At 40.5% G+C, this 17,962-nt stretch overlaps 1 protein-coding gene across 1 annotated transcript in view; it reads left to right on the top strand.

The window, feature by feature from the left end:
• Positions 1 to 204: 204 nt before the first annotated feature.
• The window catches only part of LOC102789254 (USP6 N-terminal-like protein), a 33,214-nt gene continuing 15,456 nt past the window's right edge, over positions 205 to 17,962 (top strand). Inside the window, exons 1-2 of the mRNA XM_087842199.1 lie at positions 205 to 547; positions 9,096 to 9,169. Of these exons, the coding sequence (XP_087698325.1) occupies positions 9,104 to 9,169 (66 nt within the window). The 5' untranslated portion in view covers positions 205 to 547; positions 9,096 to 9,103. The remainder of the gene's footprint in view (positions 548 to 9,095; positions 9,170 to 17,962) is intronic.

Raw genomic sequence — 17,962 nt, forward strand, 5'->3', positions numbered from 1 at the left:
AATTATGCATTTATTATATTTATTTTAATTAATTAATAATATGTATTTATTGTTTGTGTATTTCCAACTTGACTAGATCAAAGACACTTTTGATGAACTGCACGCAGTTATTTCATTCTGGCACTCTCGGCGCTCCATACGTCTCCGCCTCCATCCCTGCACTGCAGTGTTTCTCCAGCAGATGTCGGCAGCAGAAAGCCCGGTTACTGCTTCTATGCTGGTGTTTGCGTCTCCACCGGGACAGCTGTTGTCGGTTCTGTTTCTTTAAGGCCGGATCGTTTACAGCTCACACACGGCTGACGATCGGCGCCTGCTCAGTGCGTCTTCTCCGCTGCCGCTGCTTGGATCGCGGACCTGGAGGGTTTGTGTCCCGTCCGTGTGCTCCTGTGTGCTGTGTCTGATGGTAACCCATGGATTGACGGAGGGGGAGGCTATTGTTACCAGCCCGGTGGCTTGTTCTGCTGCAGCTGCACTTTCAGCAGAGAATGCCCAAAGCAAACGGAGCGGTAACTGCACGGATAGCGCAGGAATACACCAGAGAATCAAGGTAATTACAAGCGTATTTGTTTCTTTGTAGCCATGCCCCAGCTTTGTTTCTTATTCTCTGCGGAGTAATAATAATGAATAAAAACGAGGTCTCGCGCGAGGCTGGAGAATGGTGTCAAATCACAGCGTCGCGCGCGGCTCGTACTATCGGAGGCTGTGTGTTTGTTTACCGGCGCTAAATGACACTTTGAGCCGCTACAAAGGTCCTGATGTCAGCGAAACACGTCCGCACCGTGGGCAGCATCCTTCAGCAGCCTGGCCCTGCGTGTGTCTGGGATGGAGACACTGAAGGCAGCGGCAGCAGCTCTCGGGCCTGCTGGGAGAGCTGCGAGATATACAGCGAAGTTATTCAACATTTTTCCTGACAGCTGAAAGCAGAAGCACTGTTCAGATATTCATTACGCTTTATTATACTGCTGTATTTCTGCTACTCCTGTTTGTCCTGAAATAATGACCCGTAACATTGTACTCTCTGAGTCTTCGCCCGGTTTCACAACATTTGTGGGTCTTATTAAGTCTTTATTGGCTTAATAACCACAAACACAACACAGCGGTTAGGTCTTAAATTGAACCAATGTATGCCAGTTCTTGAATACTGAGTACATGAATATTTTTCTAATCATTGTACATGTTTTCATTTTTCTGGAGCACAGAAAAAAAAGAGATTCTGTTTGTGAGGTTTCGCTGGGAAGATGTAAAAGTTTTATTTATCCAGTTTGAAACCAATGAAAAAGATCAACAAAGTGCGAAGTTTCCGTTGTACTTTATTAGCTAATAGATGAGGAGTCTGTAAATGTTTTACAGTCTTCAGAGAGAATCATCGAGAGTAGGCTCCAGACCAGCAAGGGCTAAAAAACATCCCTAATTCACTGGGCATTCTTTATCTTTAGTAATTCAAGTAACTGCACAGGAACCTGAGTCATTCAGTAAAAAACATTTAAGTATGTCCTGCTGTACTCACTTTGTGTTGGAATTCTCACTCTCTCCTTCTCTTTAGAGCTCCGATGATGCTTACTCCTAAATTAAATGGCATTTGATCAAATTCCCAGGCTTGTGGTCCACCAGGAAGTTTTTAACCACAGGGCTCCATAAAGTACCCGGGGACAGATGGATATTCACTTTATGTAAAAGTCCAAACCTCAGATTTTAAAATTACAATGGTAGTGACCATTACAGTTCAAACTCGATGTGCTTAACACAGGAAACATAAACATTAGACCTGTGTAGGTTTGTATTGTTTTAAGGCAGGAAAAAAACCCAAAGTAAACTTTACAAAGAAATAAAATGCAAGTTAACACACACACACACACACACTTTCAAAGAACACACTTACTGAAATCAACGTCTGCACACTTTGATCTAGAAATAGTTAAAAGATCTGCAGTTTAGAATATTACAGAACATTTGTTACATTTTGGTCACACGTCTGAGATTTTAGACCAACAAAAAATGTTTCAGTTTAGTCTCAAGTTTGCCTTCAGTTCTAAATGTCTCAGGTTTTGAGACATCCAGACATCAGCACAGATAATTTGTGAACAGAGGTTAGATCATCAGAAAAACAAAAATTAGTAGTTTATAGCTAATAGTTTTCTGTATAATATGAAGTGAAAGTTGAATAAATATGATTGTGGGTTGAGAAAAAAATATATAACCTAGACAAGCTAATCTAGAGGAATCCAAGGAAGAAGCACGACACTCTAAACAGGAATAACAGCTCCGTGTTAAACCTGTGAGATTGACGTCTTCATCAGTTACAAGCCTAATCCAATCAGAATATTAGAGGTGGGAATCACCATACATCCCACGATACGATATTATCACAATACTTAACGCACGATACGATATTATTGCAATTTTTACAAATATTTTGTGATATTCAGATTCTGTACATAAAGGTAAACTTTATCAATATTCATTTTCTCTAATATCAAAGTCTCACACTCAGTCTTTCTCTCATTTCAGTTTTATTGTTGACAAACTGAACGGTTTGTATTACAGTCTAGTCCAACTTAACTGAATCAACCATCTGGTACAATTATAGCTATTCTGAACTATGCAGTTTATGAAAACTATGCAGCCCCTTCAGCAACTGAAGAATTTGAAAGTAAATGAAAACAAAATATAATTTTACATTAAATAAAAAAGTTTTAAACTTAATTAAAATAAAACATGTCTTAAATTAAAATAAGTAAGCTGTCATGTTTATTGCTGCCAAAAACAAGTTAAACACATTTGGACAGTGAAGGAATGTCAGGATTCTTGCTCAGAAAAAGGATCAACATGCTCTGAAGTCAGAGCACAAAAACCTTTTTGTAACAAAATATCGATTTCTGCTGTCCCTGTATCCATACATTATTAGCAAACAAAATATCACCATGCTACACAGTATCCATTTTTTCCCCCACCCCTACAGAACATGTCATTTTTTTATATTGTTTTCTAAAGTTTTGGAGGTCAGAATAAAAAAAAAATTCTATTTGACAAAAAAGAGTTTAAACTCCTCCACACGATATTAAATGAACACACCACTTCTTTAATATTGAATATGACTTAATGTGTTAATATGTTTTGATTCAGTACGTATCCTGATAGAGTAATATCAGCAAGTTTAATTAGTGAAACTGAGCTTATGACATTAAAATGAGCCGATGCAACCAAACACTTTATGCCCCCGCAGTAACTTAAATGCACAGAGGGCAAAATGTGACTCATTTCCCACTTTCAACAATCCTCCCTCCGACCATGAACCACTTCAGCAAAAGACTTGGTTCAAGTCCAGCTCCCAAGTCTCCACTCGGAGGTTTTTTAAATCAAGCTCAGTTTGTATTCTGAGAGTAAAACACAGCCTGCAAAGGCAGAGTACATGTTCATCAGTCAGGTAGTGTGAAAGGGTGCCGTCTCTGTTCCCTCTCCTAGGTTGGGTCTCCACCCTTTGTGCTGCGTCTCCTGCCAGAGCTCGTCTGTGATTTAGTACGCTGACCACATGCAGCCGCTGCCATATGTTTCAGAGAACAGCTCATATTTAAAGCTTCAGTGCCCGTTCCTCGGTAGCTTCTAGATGAAAGTCGGTAAACCTTTTTTGGTTACACGCCACCATCTTAGAACAGATGGGAAAGATTTGTCTTCAGACAAAAGCAACACAGCAGAAAGGATGCATCCTGTTACCTACTGGGTAAAAACATACATTCAGTTCACTTTGCATAGTCAGACGCTCAGTTTGCTCTCTGTGTCATTCGTTTATAAAAACTCAACAGGACACAAGGAGCTCAAATGGACTCAAATATAAATAAAGTCAATTCTGTTGCTACAGTGAGACACTACAGTGTGGCATGTTGTCTAAATATCAGAGCTACACTCTTAAGGTGGATCCTTTTTGTGGACTTTTTAAACCAAGAAGGAGCCATCAGTGTTACGTGTCCGCACTTCTGCACGTCTGCTGTTTGGCTCTTTGTTTCTCTTTGTTCAGGCTTTGACAAACACAGATTTTCACTGCATAATCCTGCTTCGGGGTTTTCCCTAATCCAGATGATTTGCGTTGTCCTGCAATGTGTCCGGATCATCACTCCAGGTCTGTCACTGGTGTAGAGCCAAACAGAGGATGCAGATTAAGCTGGATTAATACCTCTGCTGCTGAGTTTGATGATGAAACATCAGTCAGAATCCAGCTTCAGCCGAGTGAGGTTCATTTTTTAAAAGTGGCTCAAATAGAGTATGCTAGGGCGTACTGGTAATTACAAAGCAGGTTAACATTGCTAATTGAGCAGTGAAGTAAAGTGAGGCTCACGACCCATGCTTCTTGTTGCACCTGGCCTCGTGGTTGCGATGCCCGGAGGCCAAAAGTAATAATCAGATGCCCAAAAGTATGTAGTCATGAAAATATGGCGATGGCCAAGGATGTGGTTCAAGATCAAAACTGTGGAATATTCATATTTTTGTGCTGTTTTTTCTTTTCTTATAGGCCAAAAATGTTACTTTCTAGACAAAAAAATGTCACCTTGGCAGGAGCCTGTTTTGGGGGTCCTGTGTGTGTGTGTGTATGTGTGTGTTGTTCGGTTGTTCTTAGTAAAACCGATGCTCTTGTAAAGATGGGGAGAGTTGGAGGCTGCATGCCCCGATAGGAAACTTTATTACATTTTATTTGTGTTTTTAATCCAAAAAAGGAAAATCAGAATCAAAGTTAGACTTACAAACGCTCCACCTCAGCGTGAGACCCCGAGAGAGTCAGCTGTGACTTTGCACAGTTTGGTCAGTGTGGGTGAAATTCTCTCTGATTCACGGTGCGATCGCGAGATGGAGCTCCTCCCCGATCCACCAGTGAAACCTTTTAAAACAGAGGTGGCCTTGGCTTTTACTAGGGCTGCCACGATTAGTCGACTAGTCACGATTACGTCGACTATCAAAATCGTCGACGACTGATTTAATAGTCGACGCGTCGTTTGAAGCTTTGTAAGATCACAAAAGACGCAGGAATAAGTAGTAGGATTTAAGAGTGTAATAACGGACTGAAACAGAAGATGGCAGCACTGCATGTACAAGGATGCCAGCTGCCGTTAAACCCTGAAGAAGAAGAAGCTGTGTCCCAGAATTCATAGCGTAGCCCAGCTCAGGTTCCAACAATGGCGGCAGCTAGTTAGTTTTAATGTTACTCTTATTATTCTTTCTGGGTCACAAAATAAACGTTTAACATATTTTCAAGCGAGAATGTAGCTGTGTAAACCTCAAATATCTGCTCAGTTTATCAAGACACCACATATTTTCAAAAGCGCTCCGACGTTTTCGGAGACGTCTGTTACCCACTAGCTCGATAGCTAGCCGGGGGCTAGGCTCTCTAGAGCCGTGAGAACACCGGACTCCCGGCAAACCACCGCCGTCTTTCGCTACTCAGGTTAAACATGATATATAAGTCACTTAGATAACTTAAAAATGTTATTGTTTGGCTTTTTTTCAGTATTTTATTTGTTCCTGAGTAAATCGGTTTGGCTGAGATTAAAGTTATAGTTTTTACACAGCTGAATAAACGTCAAGCAGACAGCTGATTATCAGAAGTGTGAGATGCTCGAGAATTTACTCCAGTGTCCTGTTATATTTTAGATAGCAAGGAGTTTATTAAACTTCACCGAAACAATCTGCAAATTTCATTAAAATTTAATAAACTATCATCTTGTCTTTATTTTTAGTTAGCACATACCTTAAACACTTAAAGCTGTAAGCTAATGATAGTTATATAAGAGCAGATGCTGCTGGTGCAATAAGCTGTACGTTTTACATCCAATGGATGATGATCTGATTAGTCGACTAATCGCAAAAATAATCGGTGACTAGTCGACTGTCAAAATAATCGTTTGTGGCAGCCCTAGCTTTTACCAATGAGAAAAACCACTGATCAATAAAGCAATTTTAGAAAGGCAGGCTCTCGCTTCAGCCACTAAGGACGGTTTTGATCTGACCAATGAGCTGAATTTACGGCCTTCTGATGAGTAAAGCGCGTTTTTTAAAAACCAACCAAGACAGCTTTGCAGATGCTGCAGAAAGTCCTGACCAGCTGCCCCACAACTTTACCAGTGTTGTTGGTCTCCTCACCACATTCAGGCGTTTTTCCACATAAAACATCGCTCTCGCTTCGGTACGAGCGTCTCACGCTGAGGCGGAGCGTTTGTAAGTCTAACTTTTTTGGATTAAACAAACAAAATGTATCCACCGGGGCACGCAGCCTCCAACTCTCCCCATCCTTACAAAAGCACTGGCTTTACCAAAAACAACCTTTTTACTGTGGTTTAACACAGTTTCACACACACACACAGAGGTTTCTGCCAAGGGAACATTTTTTTGTGTAAAAAGTAAACTTTTTGGCTTAAAATGACAACAGCACAAAAATATGAATATTCCACAGTTTTCGTTTCTGTCTCAAACCACCTCTTCATCATCCTCATCCATCGCCATATAGGGCTGCTCGATTATGGCAAAAATGATAATCACGATTATTTTCACTGAGATCTCGATTATTTGACGATATTTATTTAACAATAACAATGTGTTGAATAATGACTTTAAAGATTGTCAAAAATAATATAAAATAGTGCAAATACTGATAACAGTGCAAATGTTTGCAATATAAGAAATAAATGAAAAATGTAAACATCTATGTTTAGTGAACTTTGCAGTGTTGCTCTGTGGTGCAGCTACGACACTGTAGCAAAGTTTACACACTGTGTCTACTTGATCCACGTCTGACTCATGAACCCATAATGTTTCCACACCACTCAAGTTTTTTTACCTCTTTTCAACCAACAGCAGTCACTCTCCTCTCCAAATAACTTCTGCTGAGCTTTCCGAGCTTCCCTCGGCTCCTCTTAATCAGCGGTCCCCAACCCCCGGGCCTCGGACCGGTACCGGTCCGTGAGTCGTTTGGTACCGGGCCGCGAGAGTTGAGGCTCAGGTGTGAAATGTATAGTTTTCAGGGTTTTTATCGGTTTTCAGCGTTATTTTGTTATCGTTTTTATCGTTTACTCTGTTTTCCTGGGTCTTTTCACGTGTGTTATGAATAAATCTTCTTTTTTTCGGTACCAGTACTAGTTTTATTTTGTTGTATTTATCCGCGACACCTTAAAGGCCGGTCCATGAAAATATTGTCGGGCATAAACCGGTCCGTGGCACAAAAAAGGTTGGAGACCGCTGCTCTTAATTGTTGTGACACGTGTTCGAAATGCAGAGAGGTGCGCTCGATTTGCCACACGGAGCAGCGCGAGAGTAAAGCACGAGGGAGGGGCTAATAATCGGCTCAGTCATTTTTAATGATCGTTGAAAGCCCAGATCGTAATCGAGATTAAAATTCGATTAATTGAGCAGCCCTATCGCCATATTTTCATGATCACATATTTTTGGGCATCGGATTATTGATTATTACTGAGTTATGAAATATCATAATTTTATGATAGTCATCAAAATGATAACTGCCATTAACTTTTATTACTTCCTAAATCATTCGACGGGGGCCATAAATCACTGACCTGCAGATAAGCGTGACTTTGTTATGCTCAGTTTCATGAAACAAAGGGAACATTTTCTCGGTGGCTTCCGTTTATTGGATTTAAGTCAAATTATGAAATGTACTGTATTGTTTTCTTATTACTATTACTTATTAGTACTAGAGGCTGTATAAGTTAGAAGAGTATGTATTGCTCTTTAAACAGGCCTTGTCATGTCACAGTTTGGCACAGGACCTTGGAGCGCCTGTATATGAGCACTTATACTTTTACACCTTCACACAGCTGTTTAATCCAGCTGACAGACAAATGCACAGTACACTCACCAGAACCTGCTTTCAGATCACTAAATCAATCACCACGTCTCAGATTTTATTGGCCTTGCTTTGGTACAGGATATTTCCTGAGTTCAGATCCGCAGGGATAAAAACTACAGTTTTCTACTTTACCGAGCTTGTTCAGTCCTATAGACCAGCGTTCCCCAACCCCCGGGCCAGGGACCGGTACCAAACAACTCACGGACCGGTACCAGGCCACGAGACTTGAGAAATGTATGTATGTATGTTTCCCTGGGTCTTTTCCTGTGTTATGAATAAATCTTCTTTTTTCTGGTACTGGTTTTATTGTATTGTATTCATCCGCGACTCTGTGGTGCAAAAAAGGTTGGGGACCGCTGCTTTAGCACGTTTCTAGTGCAATTTTGCAGCTGATATTTTAAAGCCCCGCTATTTGATTTGATTTGATTGGTAATTTATTTCAACATGTGAACAATATACAAGTACATTTAGAAAAGAAAATAAGAAAGAAAAAAAAATACTATACAAATTACATACAAAAAAAACCGTTCTGATTAATTTACATGTTGAAAGGGAAGAAGTAAACACTTATTTAATCCCACCCCTTTGCCATAAATTCTCAGTTAATATTTAGTCAGCTTCCTTACTGATATAATTTGTAATAAAAATAGTGAACAGATTTCTGATATACTATATATACTAATATCACATCATGAGTTTTTTGTTTGTTTGTTTGTTTTTTAAATAGAGACATTCACTTAATTTAAATATTTTCCTTTTCTTTATAGTTTGAGAAGATCATATTTTTATAACTCTTTTTGAACAGTTTTATGTTTGGACATTGCTTTAATTCCATATTCAGACTGTTCCACAGTTTCACTCCATGAACAGAAACACAAAAGCCTTTTCTTGTAGTACGGACCTTCATTGTTTTGAAGTTACAAAAACCCCTTAAATTATAACTTCCTTCTTTCAAAAAAAACATACTCTGAATATTACCTGGCAGTTCTTTATTTTTTGCTTTGAATAGAATTTGTGCTGTTTGGAGTTTTACTAGATCGTCAATTTTCAATATTTCAGACTGCAAAAAATGATATTGTTCTACTAAATCCAAGGCAACCATCTACTGATGTGTTTATTCTCTTTAAAACCAAAGCATGCTTCAGGTCAGCTCATCGTGCTGTTAGTCACATCTGGCGGTGTTATTTTTTCATCGTCAGTTGTTGTTTTCTCTAGTTTATGCAAATCTTGCTCTTCCTTTTTTCCGTAGATATTGACATGAAGAAAGACATCGAGAGTCTAATCGCAGAAGAACGAGCTGATATCATCTTGAAGTATGCTACGGTGAGTTTACATTGTCACTTGTGTGTTCTCACATGGTTCATTTTGGGCTTAACAAAAAACACAAAAGGACAAAAATTCAAATGTCTTCTTGTGTTTGCTTTGTGTGCAGCACATTTCTGCATGTGTGGAGGACAACAAGCGTGTATGTGTGTGGGTGGATGTGAGTATGCTGGCAAAGTGCATTAATAACATGTTGTGTAATAATATGTTTATGCCTGTGGTGCGATGTCTCGGAGAACGAAGACCACAGATATTGATTGTGACTGCAGTGAAAACTAACATTAAAAGCAGCCATTAAAAACTCAACGGACATGATTCATTACATGCTTTCCTCTTGATTAGTCTTCAATGGACTGAGAAGAAAGCCATCCACTCTACACATGTAGTACAGGTTATACTACATGTACAGGCTGAGTTTTAGTGATCCCAATACCTCGGCTTTGGGAATTTAATGATCCACCTATTCTTCAGTCTGAGCAAGAAACTGGAAATCATTCTTTTATCCAGGAAGCAAAATCAGGCTTCAGGTCTACAGTAAAAAGTCTTGACCATGGACTTTTATATGAACGACCGGTGTAGCCACCTAAATGTTATCTATCGAGTCGCTGACTAGGGCTGGGCCATATTATACCGTTCACGGTAATACCGGTACAATGTTAGGCAAAGATAAGAAAATGAAATATCGCGATAGAATATGGGTAAAACACGCATGCGCAGTGGCTTTGTTTTCATACGCACATGGTAGAAAAAGCATGGCAGCGACAGAGAATGAGAAGGGTGAAAGCGGATCGTTGAAACGGATGAACCAGAACTGGTTTGTAAAAATGTTGCAACCTCAGTGGTGTGGAACTGGGTTGGTTTTCAGCCGTCAGATACCCAACAAAGCACAATTTTTTGTAGAACATGCAAGCGGACCGTCGTGACGAAGGGAGGAGACGATAAACCTATTTCATCATTTGAAGCAGAAGCGCTTGTTGGAGTACAACAAAGCTGTTAAAGCACGTGAAGAGGCGTCCGCTTCAACTAGCGTGGTGGTGAGACCAAAGAAGCTAACTCAATAGCTGCATGCCTTATGACACAAGTAGCAAACGTTGGGGGGAACTAACTAATAGAGGTGGGAATCACCATACATCCCACGATACGATATTATCACAATACTTCACGCACGATACGATATTATTGCAATTTTTTAAAAATATTTTGCGATATTCAGATTCTGTACATAAAGGTAAACTTTATCAATATTCATTTTATCTCATATCAAAGTCTCACACTCAGTCTTTCTCTCATTTCAGTTTTATTGTTGACAAACTGAACGGTTTGTATTACAGTCTAGTCCAACTTAACTGAATCAACCATCTGGTACAATTATAGCTATTCTGAACTATGCAATTTATGAAAACTATGCAGCCCCTTCAGCAACTGAAGAATTTGAAAGTAAATTAAAACAAAATATAATTTTACATGAAATAAAAAAGTTTTAAACTTAATTAAAATAAAACATGTCTTAAATTAAAATAAGTAAACTGTCATGTTTATTGCTGCCAAAAACAAGTTAAACACATTTGGACAGTGAAGGAATGTCAGGATTCTTGCTCAGAAAAAGGATCAACATGCTCTGAAGTCAGAGCACAAAAACTTTTTTGTAACAAAATATCGATTTCTGCTGTCCCTGTATCCATACATTATTAGCAAACAAAATATCACGACAACTATAACTAAACTAATATAAACAGCTGCTTGTTTAAATGAAAATAAATCAATGTTTTGGGGGGGTTTTTTGCACTAATAAAGTTGTGGAGTTGTAAAGTACTTCGTCTCGCGTCAATTATGTCGTCAGTTATATTGTTATCGCAAGCTTTCAAATATATATCGTGACAAATATTTTTTGCCATATTGCGCTGCCCTATCGCTGACTACAGTTTTGAGTTTAGCTTTTTGCGTGTAGCCATCTTGGTTTTTTTCTGAGCGAAAAGCTAACATATTTGGAGCTAGCTAGCTTGTTAATAATGTATTGAAATGTAAAACAGTCACTGCAGAGGTGCGTGTTCGTGGCAATCCTCAGCACTCTGTCACCATGGTTCTTAACAAAATCAAAAAACCACTACTTTCTCTCACCATTACTGGGAAATATAACTCCTCATGACCACATCATCATAGGTGGCAACCATAACCCTACCTTAGCCTGAACCGTTGGAGCAAGGCAAAACTGACTTTTTAAAAAAAACATATCAATGCTTTGATTTTCTCAGTTTGAATAATTGTTTTATTATGATTGCACAAGTGTTCGTGCTTTTTAAAAAAAGCTGTTGTAAGTAGGAAAGCTTCTCAAGCTGTAACATAGAAAAGGAGCTTTGGTCAGAGTGGTAAATGTGCTGATGCAGAGCTGAGCTGGGGCCGGGTGGGGTTGGTGATGCCACAGGCTAAATTTAGCTCAGCGGCTCGCAGTGAAAGGATGGCAATGGAGGGGTTTGAGCTTTTTAGCCATAGCAACATCTGTGACAAACTGTGCAGTAATTGAGTTGACACTGACCTGCAGGGACTGGCTGAACTCCCAGTCACTGTGATTTCTGTGGATGGGTTCTGGACACATGCAGAGCACAGTGTACAAGAGAAACAGAGCTGGGAGAAGACCGATCCCACACCACAAGGGGACCCTGGGTAAACGTCTGTCAAACATCAGGTTTATGGTTATATTGCTAGAGGCATCAACCGAGCCTGGTTTCACCTGGCACACGCTGCTTCCTGGCTCCCTCTGATGGTTCATTTACATCACAGCATTTTCCACACAGTGTTTGCCACTCGACAACCCCAGGCGATACTCTAATTCAGCTATTGTGCTAATCTGAATAGCAGTAATTTGTTGCTGTTAAGAGATTTAGTGTTTCTCTGTCAAACCTGGCTGCAGCAGAATGTGGGAAAGATTTCAAAATTCTTTTGATTTCATCAGGAGGCAGCTCTGAAGTTCGAAAACACAACACTTCATTATTCTATCCATGGTTTGAAAGCCTAACCTTTATTCTTCTGAACATATCTCTTGTCATTGTGGTTGAATAGCTCAGTCTTTGTCTCGTCTTAAAGCTTTTCCCCAGAAGGCTTTTGGCTTGTCCATGTGGACAACTGCAAATTTCAGTTGAACCTGAAGTTATTAATTTCATAAGCATGGACTTTTTCTTTGGTCGACACTCTTTCTTAGTCCGTGGTAGCGTAAACAGCTGGAAGGCCAGTGGACTGTGGACAGCGACACTGGCCTCCCAGCAGTTTCCAGCTCTTGGTAGGCTTGATCTTGTTGGTTCCTGGTTTGTTCCTGAACATCCTAATCAATTTTGTCTTTACATACAATTCTTTGAACCGATGGTCTGCACCTGTTTAGAAATGGCCCATTGAGTTTCTGGAATGGCCTTCCCAATGCCCCAAACTTAACCCTATGTTAAATTTGTGGGCTGTGCTTAAACGCCAGATCTGTGCCAGGAAAACAACAATTTTTATATACCAATTCTGCCAACAAGAGTCATTAAATATCCAGCCAAAATAATGCAGAAGCTAGTTGATGACTACCAAAAACATATATTTGAGGGGCAGGTTTCTAAGGGGCATTAAACCAAATAATAATGTACGTATACATTTGAATGAGTACCCACTCGGACAGAGTTTGATAAAGGATGAAAAGTCACCATCGCACTGCCAGGTTTCATTTAGAAATAAGAAGTCCAGTTTCTTGGAAAGAATAAAATCGTTCAGCAGGAACGTTTTATTAGTCATTGATCGAGCGTTAAAAAGCGCCACTCTCAGCGAAGTAGAAGACACCTAACAAAGATCCAGACACCGGTGTCGGCAGCGGAGAATGGAAAATACCGCAGGAGGATAAGGCATCTTGACTTATCATAGAGGATCGGATGGATAATAGCGTCAGGCGATCATAGACAAGGGCAGCCAACACATTAGTGACAAAAAGCGAAAGCAAAAAGGCCGAAAAAAACAGCACACAGAAACCACGGCCGGCAACGGCAAAGCCATCATACCGGAAGTGAATACAGAAGATTATCAAATTATTATTTGAAAATGTGCGTTTACTTGGATTAGAGAAAAGTCCAAATAAGTTCAAACTTGTGGGCCTAATTCTTGTTTTATTTTTTATTTTAAAAGATTAAAGATGTACCCTGGACAGTCAAACTGGAAAAGAACAGTTCAAATAAATGACACTGTGTATTATCATCTTGAAAAAGAATATATGGATAACAAAATTATTCTTCTTTCGATGCCAAAAGAAGCCAGAGCTCCAAAATGATGCTCTAAACATTAGCAGTACGGTAAGTATAAAATTAAGAACATTAAAAATGAGAATTTAGTGAAACATTAGGAATAACACTGATTATCTCTTCTTCGTGGAATCTGTTAGTGGGTGCATTGTGAACATTTTGTCTTTAAAGCTGACATGTTAGCAGCAGGAAAAACTGGTAAATGTAAGGATTTGAGAGAGTTTGACTAAGGCTGAACTGTGCCGGCTCAATAACGAAGTCAGAGTATCTCCAATGCTGCCACTCCTGTGCCGTGTTCCTGGCCTGCAGTGGTCAGCATCTATCAAAAGTAGTCCAAGGAAGGAAATGGGGTGAACCAGAGACTGGGACATGGGCAGCCAAGGCTCACTGATGTACACAGGGAACAAAAGCTTTCCCATATGGTCTGATCCAACATCTACTAAAGCATATATAGAATACACAGTGCATGACAGTTTGTTGCGAATGGGGCTGAATAGATGCAGACCAGTCAGGCTGCCCATCCTGACTCCTGTCCACTGCCCAAAGTGCCAGCAGTGGGCAAGCGAGCATCGGAACTGAACCCCAGCACAATGGAAGAAGATCGGAATCACTTTATCACGTGGATGGCTGGGTGTGTGTTGTTTGTTGTGTTGGAGGAAGACAAGCTGGCCAATGCAGTGTGATGCTTTGGGCGATGTTCAGCTGGGAAACCTTCATCATTGTGGATGTTACTTCAGCTCGTACCACCTAGCTAAGCTTTTTTGCAGACCATGTACACCCTTTCATGGAAACAATATTCAGCTGGATAATGCAACCTGTCAGAAAGCAAAAGTGTTCAGGAAGCACAGCGAGGTGTTGATTTGGACTCCAGATTTCCCTCAATCCATTCGAGCATCTTTGGGATGTGCTGGACAAACAAGTCCACGGGGGCCCCACCTCACAGCTTACAGGACTCTGTTGCTAACATCGTGGTGTCAGATACCACAGCACACCTACAGGGGTCTAGTGGAGTCAGTGCCTCAATGGGACAGTGCTATTTTAGCAGAAAAAAGGGGACCAACACAATGTTAAGCAGGCGGTCATAGTGCTAATTGCTAGCTCTTACCACTTGACTTCTGTAAGTAAATGCTGCCACTAAGTACGATCAGGGTAAGATCAGCTGTCTGTTTGTCGGCACCTGTAACTCACAGTAGCTGTGTCATTCAGAAAAGATGAAAGAAAACAAGGCAGATTAGTCGGGTTGTGTCGAATGGTTTAAAGTGGCCTGACAGTCATTAGTGCTATGAAATAAGGCAGCTGTAGACACTGGTGCTCTTGTGTTTTGATGCACTCCATCAAATCGTATTGTGTCTTACAAATGATGTGAGTCATTCATTTAGTGAATTAGATTCAGTTGTAGTGAATCAGCGTAGCAGAATTTAAATGAGTGCAATTCAAATAGAGCCATCTCTCTGGCTTTAATGTCTTTCTGTAACACACCGTGCGTCTCCAAACGCCCTCAGTGTAAAATTATTTTTAGTCCTCTCACTCTGATGACGCCGACATCACATGCAGGGCCTCTAAGGCTCAGAGAGCCGACTCAGCCATGGTGAAGCTTTACACTTTCTTTGGGTTCGCTGATTGGCTGCTTTCCAGTTAGGCAGCCAACCATAGTCGAGTGGAGTGAGAAGCCTCTCAGGCTGTCTGTCTGAGGATTAGTTCCCTCTGTGTTATGTCAACACTGGGATCAAATTGTTGCTCAAATGGATTTTCCATGATAAAAGCATTACTTCTAAACTTTGTGCAGGTTTAAGGAGATTCTAAATGCATGTCATGTACAGTTGTACCATGGAGAGAGACTGAGTGCTTACTTGATTAGGGGAGGAGGTTTGTGTGTGGAGTAGGGCTGCCACAAACGATTATTTTGACAGTCGACTAGTCACCGATTATTTTTGCGATTAGTCGACTAATCAGATCATCATCCATTGGACATAAAACGTACAGCTTATTGCACCAGCAGCATCCGCTCTTATATAACTATCATTAGCTTACAGCTTTAAGTGTTTAAGGTCTGTGCTAACTTAAAATAAAGACAAGATGATAGTTTTTTAAATTTTAATGAAATTTGCAGATTGTTTCGGTGAAGTTTAATAAACTCCTTGCTATCTAAAATATAACAGGACACCGGAGTAAATTCTCGAGCATCTCACACTTCTGATAATCAGCTGTCTGCTTGACGTTTATTCAGCTGTGTAAAAACTATAACTTTTATCTCAGCCAAACCGATTTACTCAGGAACAAATCAAACACTGAAAAAAGCCAAACAATAACATTTTGAAGTTATCTAAGTGACTTATATATCATGTTTAACCTGAGTAGCGAAAGACGGCGGTGGGTTTGAAAACGATTTGCCGGGAGTCCGGTGTTCTCACCGCTCTAGTTAGCCTAGCCCCCGGCTAGCTATCGAGCTAGTGGGTAACAGACGTCTCCGAAAACGTTGGAGCGCTTTTGAAAATATGTGGTGTCTTGATAAACTGAGCAGATATTTGAGGTTTACACAGCTACATTCTCACCTGAAAATATGTTAAACGTTTATTTTGTGACCCAGAAAGAATAATAAGAGTAATATTAAAACTAACCAGCTGCCGCCATTGTTGGAAACTGAGCTGGGCTGCGCTATGAATTCTGGGACACAGCTTCTTCTTCTTCGGGGTTTAACTAACTAATCGTGGCAGCCCTAGTGTGGAGCTTTCTGTGCACATTTATACTGTGCTTTTATTCATTTAGTTAGTCACATGTGTACTTTTTGGCTTTTGACTGTGATGTAAAGCTTAAATATTTAAATAGATGTATTTTAAAAAATGTCACGAATCACGAAGTACCAATGCAAACTGTAAATGTAGAGGATATACAGTATGGCAATGTGGCTTATGTGAACCCTAATGAACATGATCATGACATGCTTGGTCCTCAAGCATTGATTCTAAGGGGCGGTGCAAAGCCCTAATCCAAAAGTAAGCTCTAAAAAAATGTCGTTTATCACGGGAGTTACGTTCTAAAAATAACCCAAAATAGCCAACTTTATTTTTTACAATGATTATAGATGTTTTAAAGCTGTAAAACCCCTCACTACTCACTTTATACACTTTTCTCAGACAGACATGAACATTTTCACACTTTTCTCTCTTGTTTAAACACAAAGTTCAAACCATCCATCTTCTTCCGCTTTATCCGGGGCTGGGTCGCGGGGGCAGCAGCCTAAGCAGAGAAGCCCAGACCTCCCTCTCCCCAGCCACCTCCACCAACTTAACACCAAGGCGTTCCCAGGCCAGCCGAGAGATATAATCTCTCCAGCGTGTCCTGGGTCTGCCCCGGGGCCTCCTCCCGGTGGGACATGTCTGGAACACCCAACCCCAGGAGGCGCCCAGGGGGCATCCTTGTCAGATGCCCGAACCACCTCAGGTGGCTCCTTTCGATGTGGAGGAGAAGTTCAAACCTTCATAGAAAAATAAGCCCAGTATTATAGAATGAAGCCAAAGATCAAACCCTGTTTTCAGGTGCAGAACATGGGAATAGAGCAGCTGCCAGAGAATTCAACATAATGAATCAATGGTACAGAAGTAGAGAAAGCGAGAAGAATGAGCTGAGTAAAGTTTGACTTATCTGACTGTTTGGTTTCACTTAATGCGCCTTATAATCGGGAAAATGCACTAACTTCTACCTTCCTTTAGCATGTCTTTTTGTGCGATGGTTAGCATCTTCCTCTGCCTGTTGGGTGCTACCGCAGAAGCCTTTGATGGTACAAAACGTTTTGTCGATATTGTTGTGTTTGTTGGGGAGAAAACTTACAAAGGCTACGTTCACTCTGCAGGTCTTGATGCTCAATTCCGATTTTTTGATCAAATCCGATTTTTTTTGTCTGCTCGTTCACACTACAAATAAAATGCGACAGCAAACGCGCTCTAGTGTGAACGCTCAAAGCGCCCGCAAGCGCAAAAGAAGACGTCACACACAACGCGCTCTGTTTAGACCCAGAGCAACAGTATTGTTTGACTGATGGCCCTTAATATAAAGACTTCGGACTTCACGTTTCCCAATTTTTGCTTTAAGTTATTTTGTTATTTACATAATAATGTAAACAACCTAATAATGATCCTTATTGCTGTTTTAGAGGAGCGGTGCTTCAAAGGATAGTTGCAGATTTCTGTCAGAATCTGCAGATTATACAAATAAAATGTTCACGTTTCTCCAACGTTGTCTTCCCAACAGTTTCACCGGATGGCCAGGAAGCGTTCACGATGTCTTCTCCGGCGCTGATAATTGGCGTCTGTTTTGTGTCAGTGACGTAAAAGACGGATTTAATGCGACTTGACCATCAAACAGCAGTCGCTTTCTGAAACATCAGATATGTATCGGATTCAGAACCACATACGAAAGTGACCCAGATCGGATTTGAAAATATCGGATTTGCGCCGTTCACACTGTCACACCATGATCGGATATGGGTCGCATAGGGTCAAAAAAATCGGATTTGATGCGCTTTCGCCTGCAGTGT

This window comes from Neolamprologus brichardi, chromosome 1, assembly GCF_056152115.1.
Source record: "Neolamprologus brichardi isolate AB-2024 chromosome 1, ASM5615211v1, whole genome shotgun sequence".
Lineage (NCBI taxonomy): Eukaryota > Metazoa > Chordata > Actinopteri > Cichliformes > Cichlidae > Neolamprologus > Neolamprologus brichardi.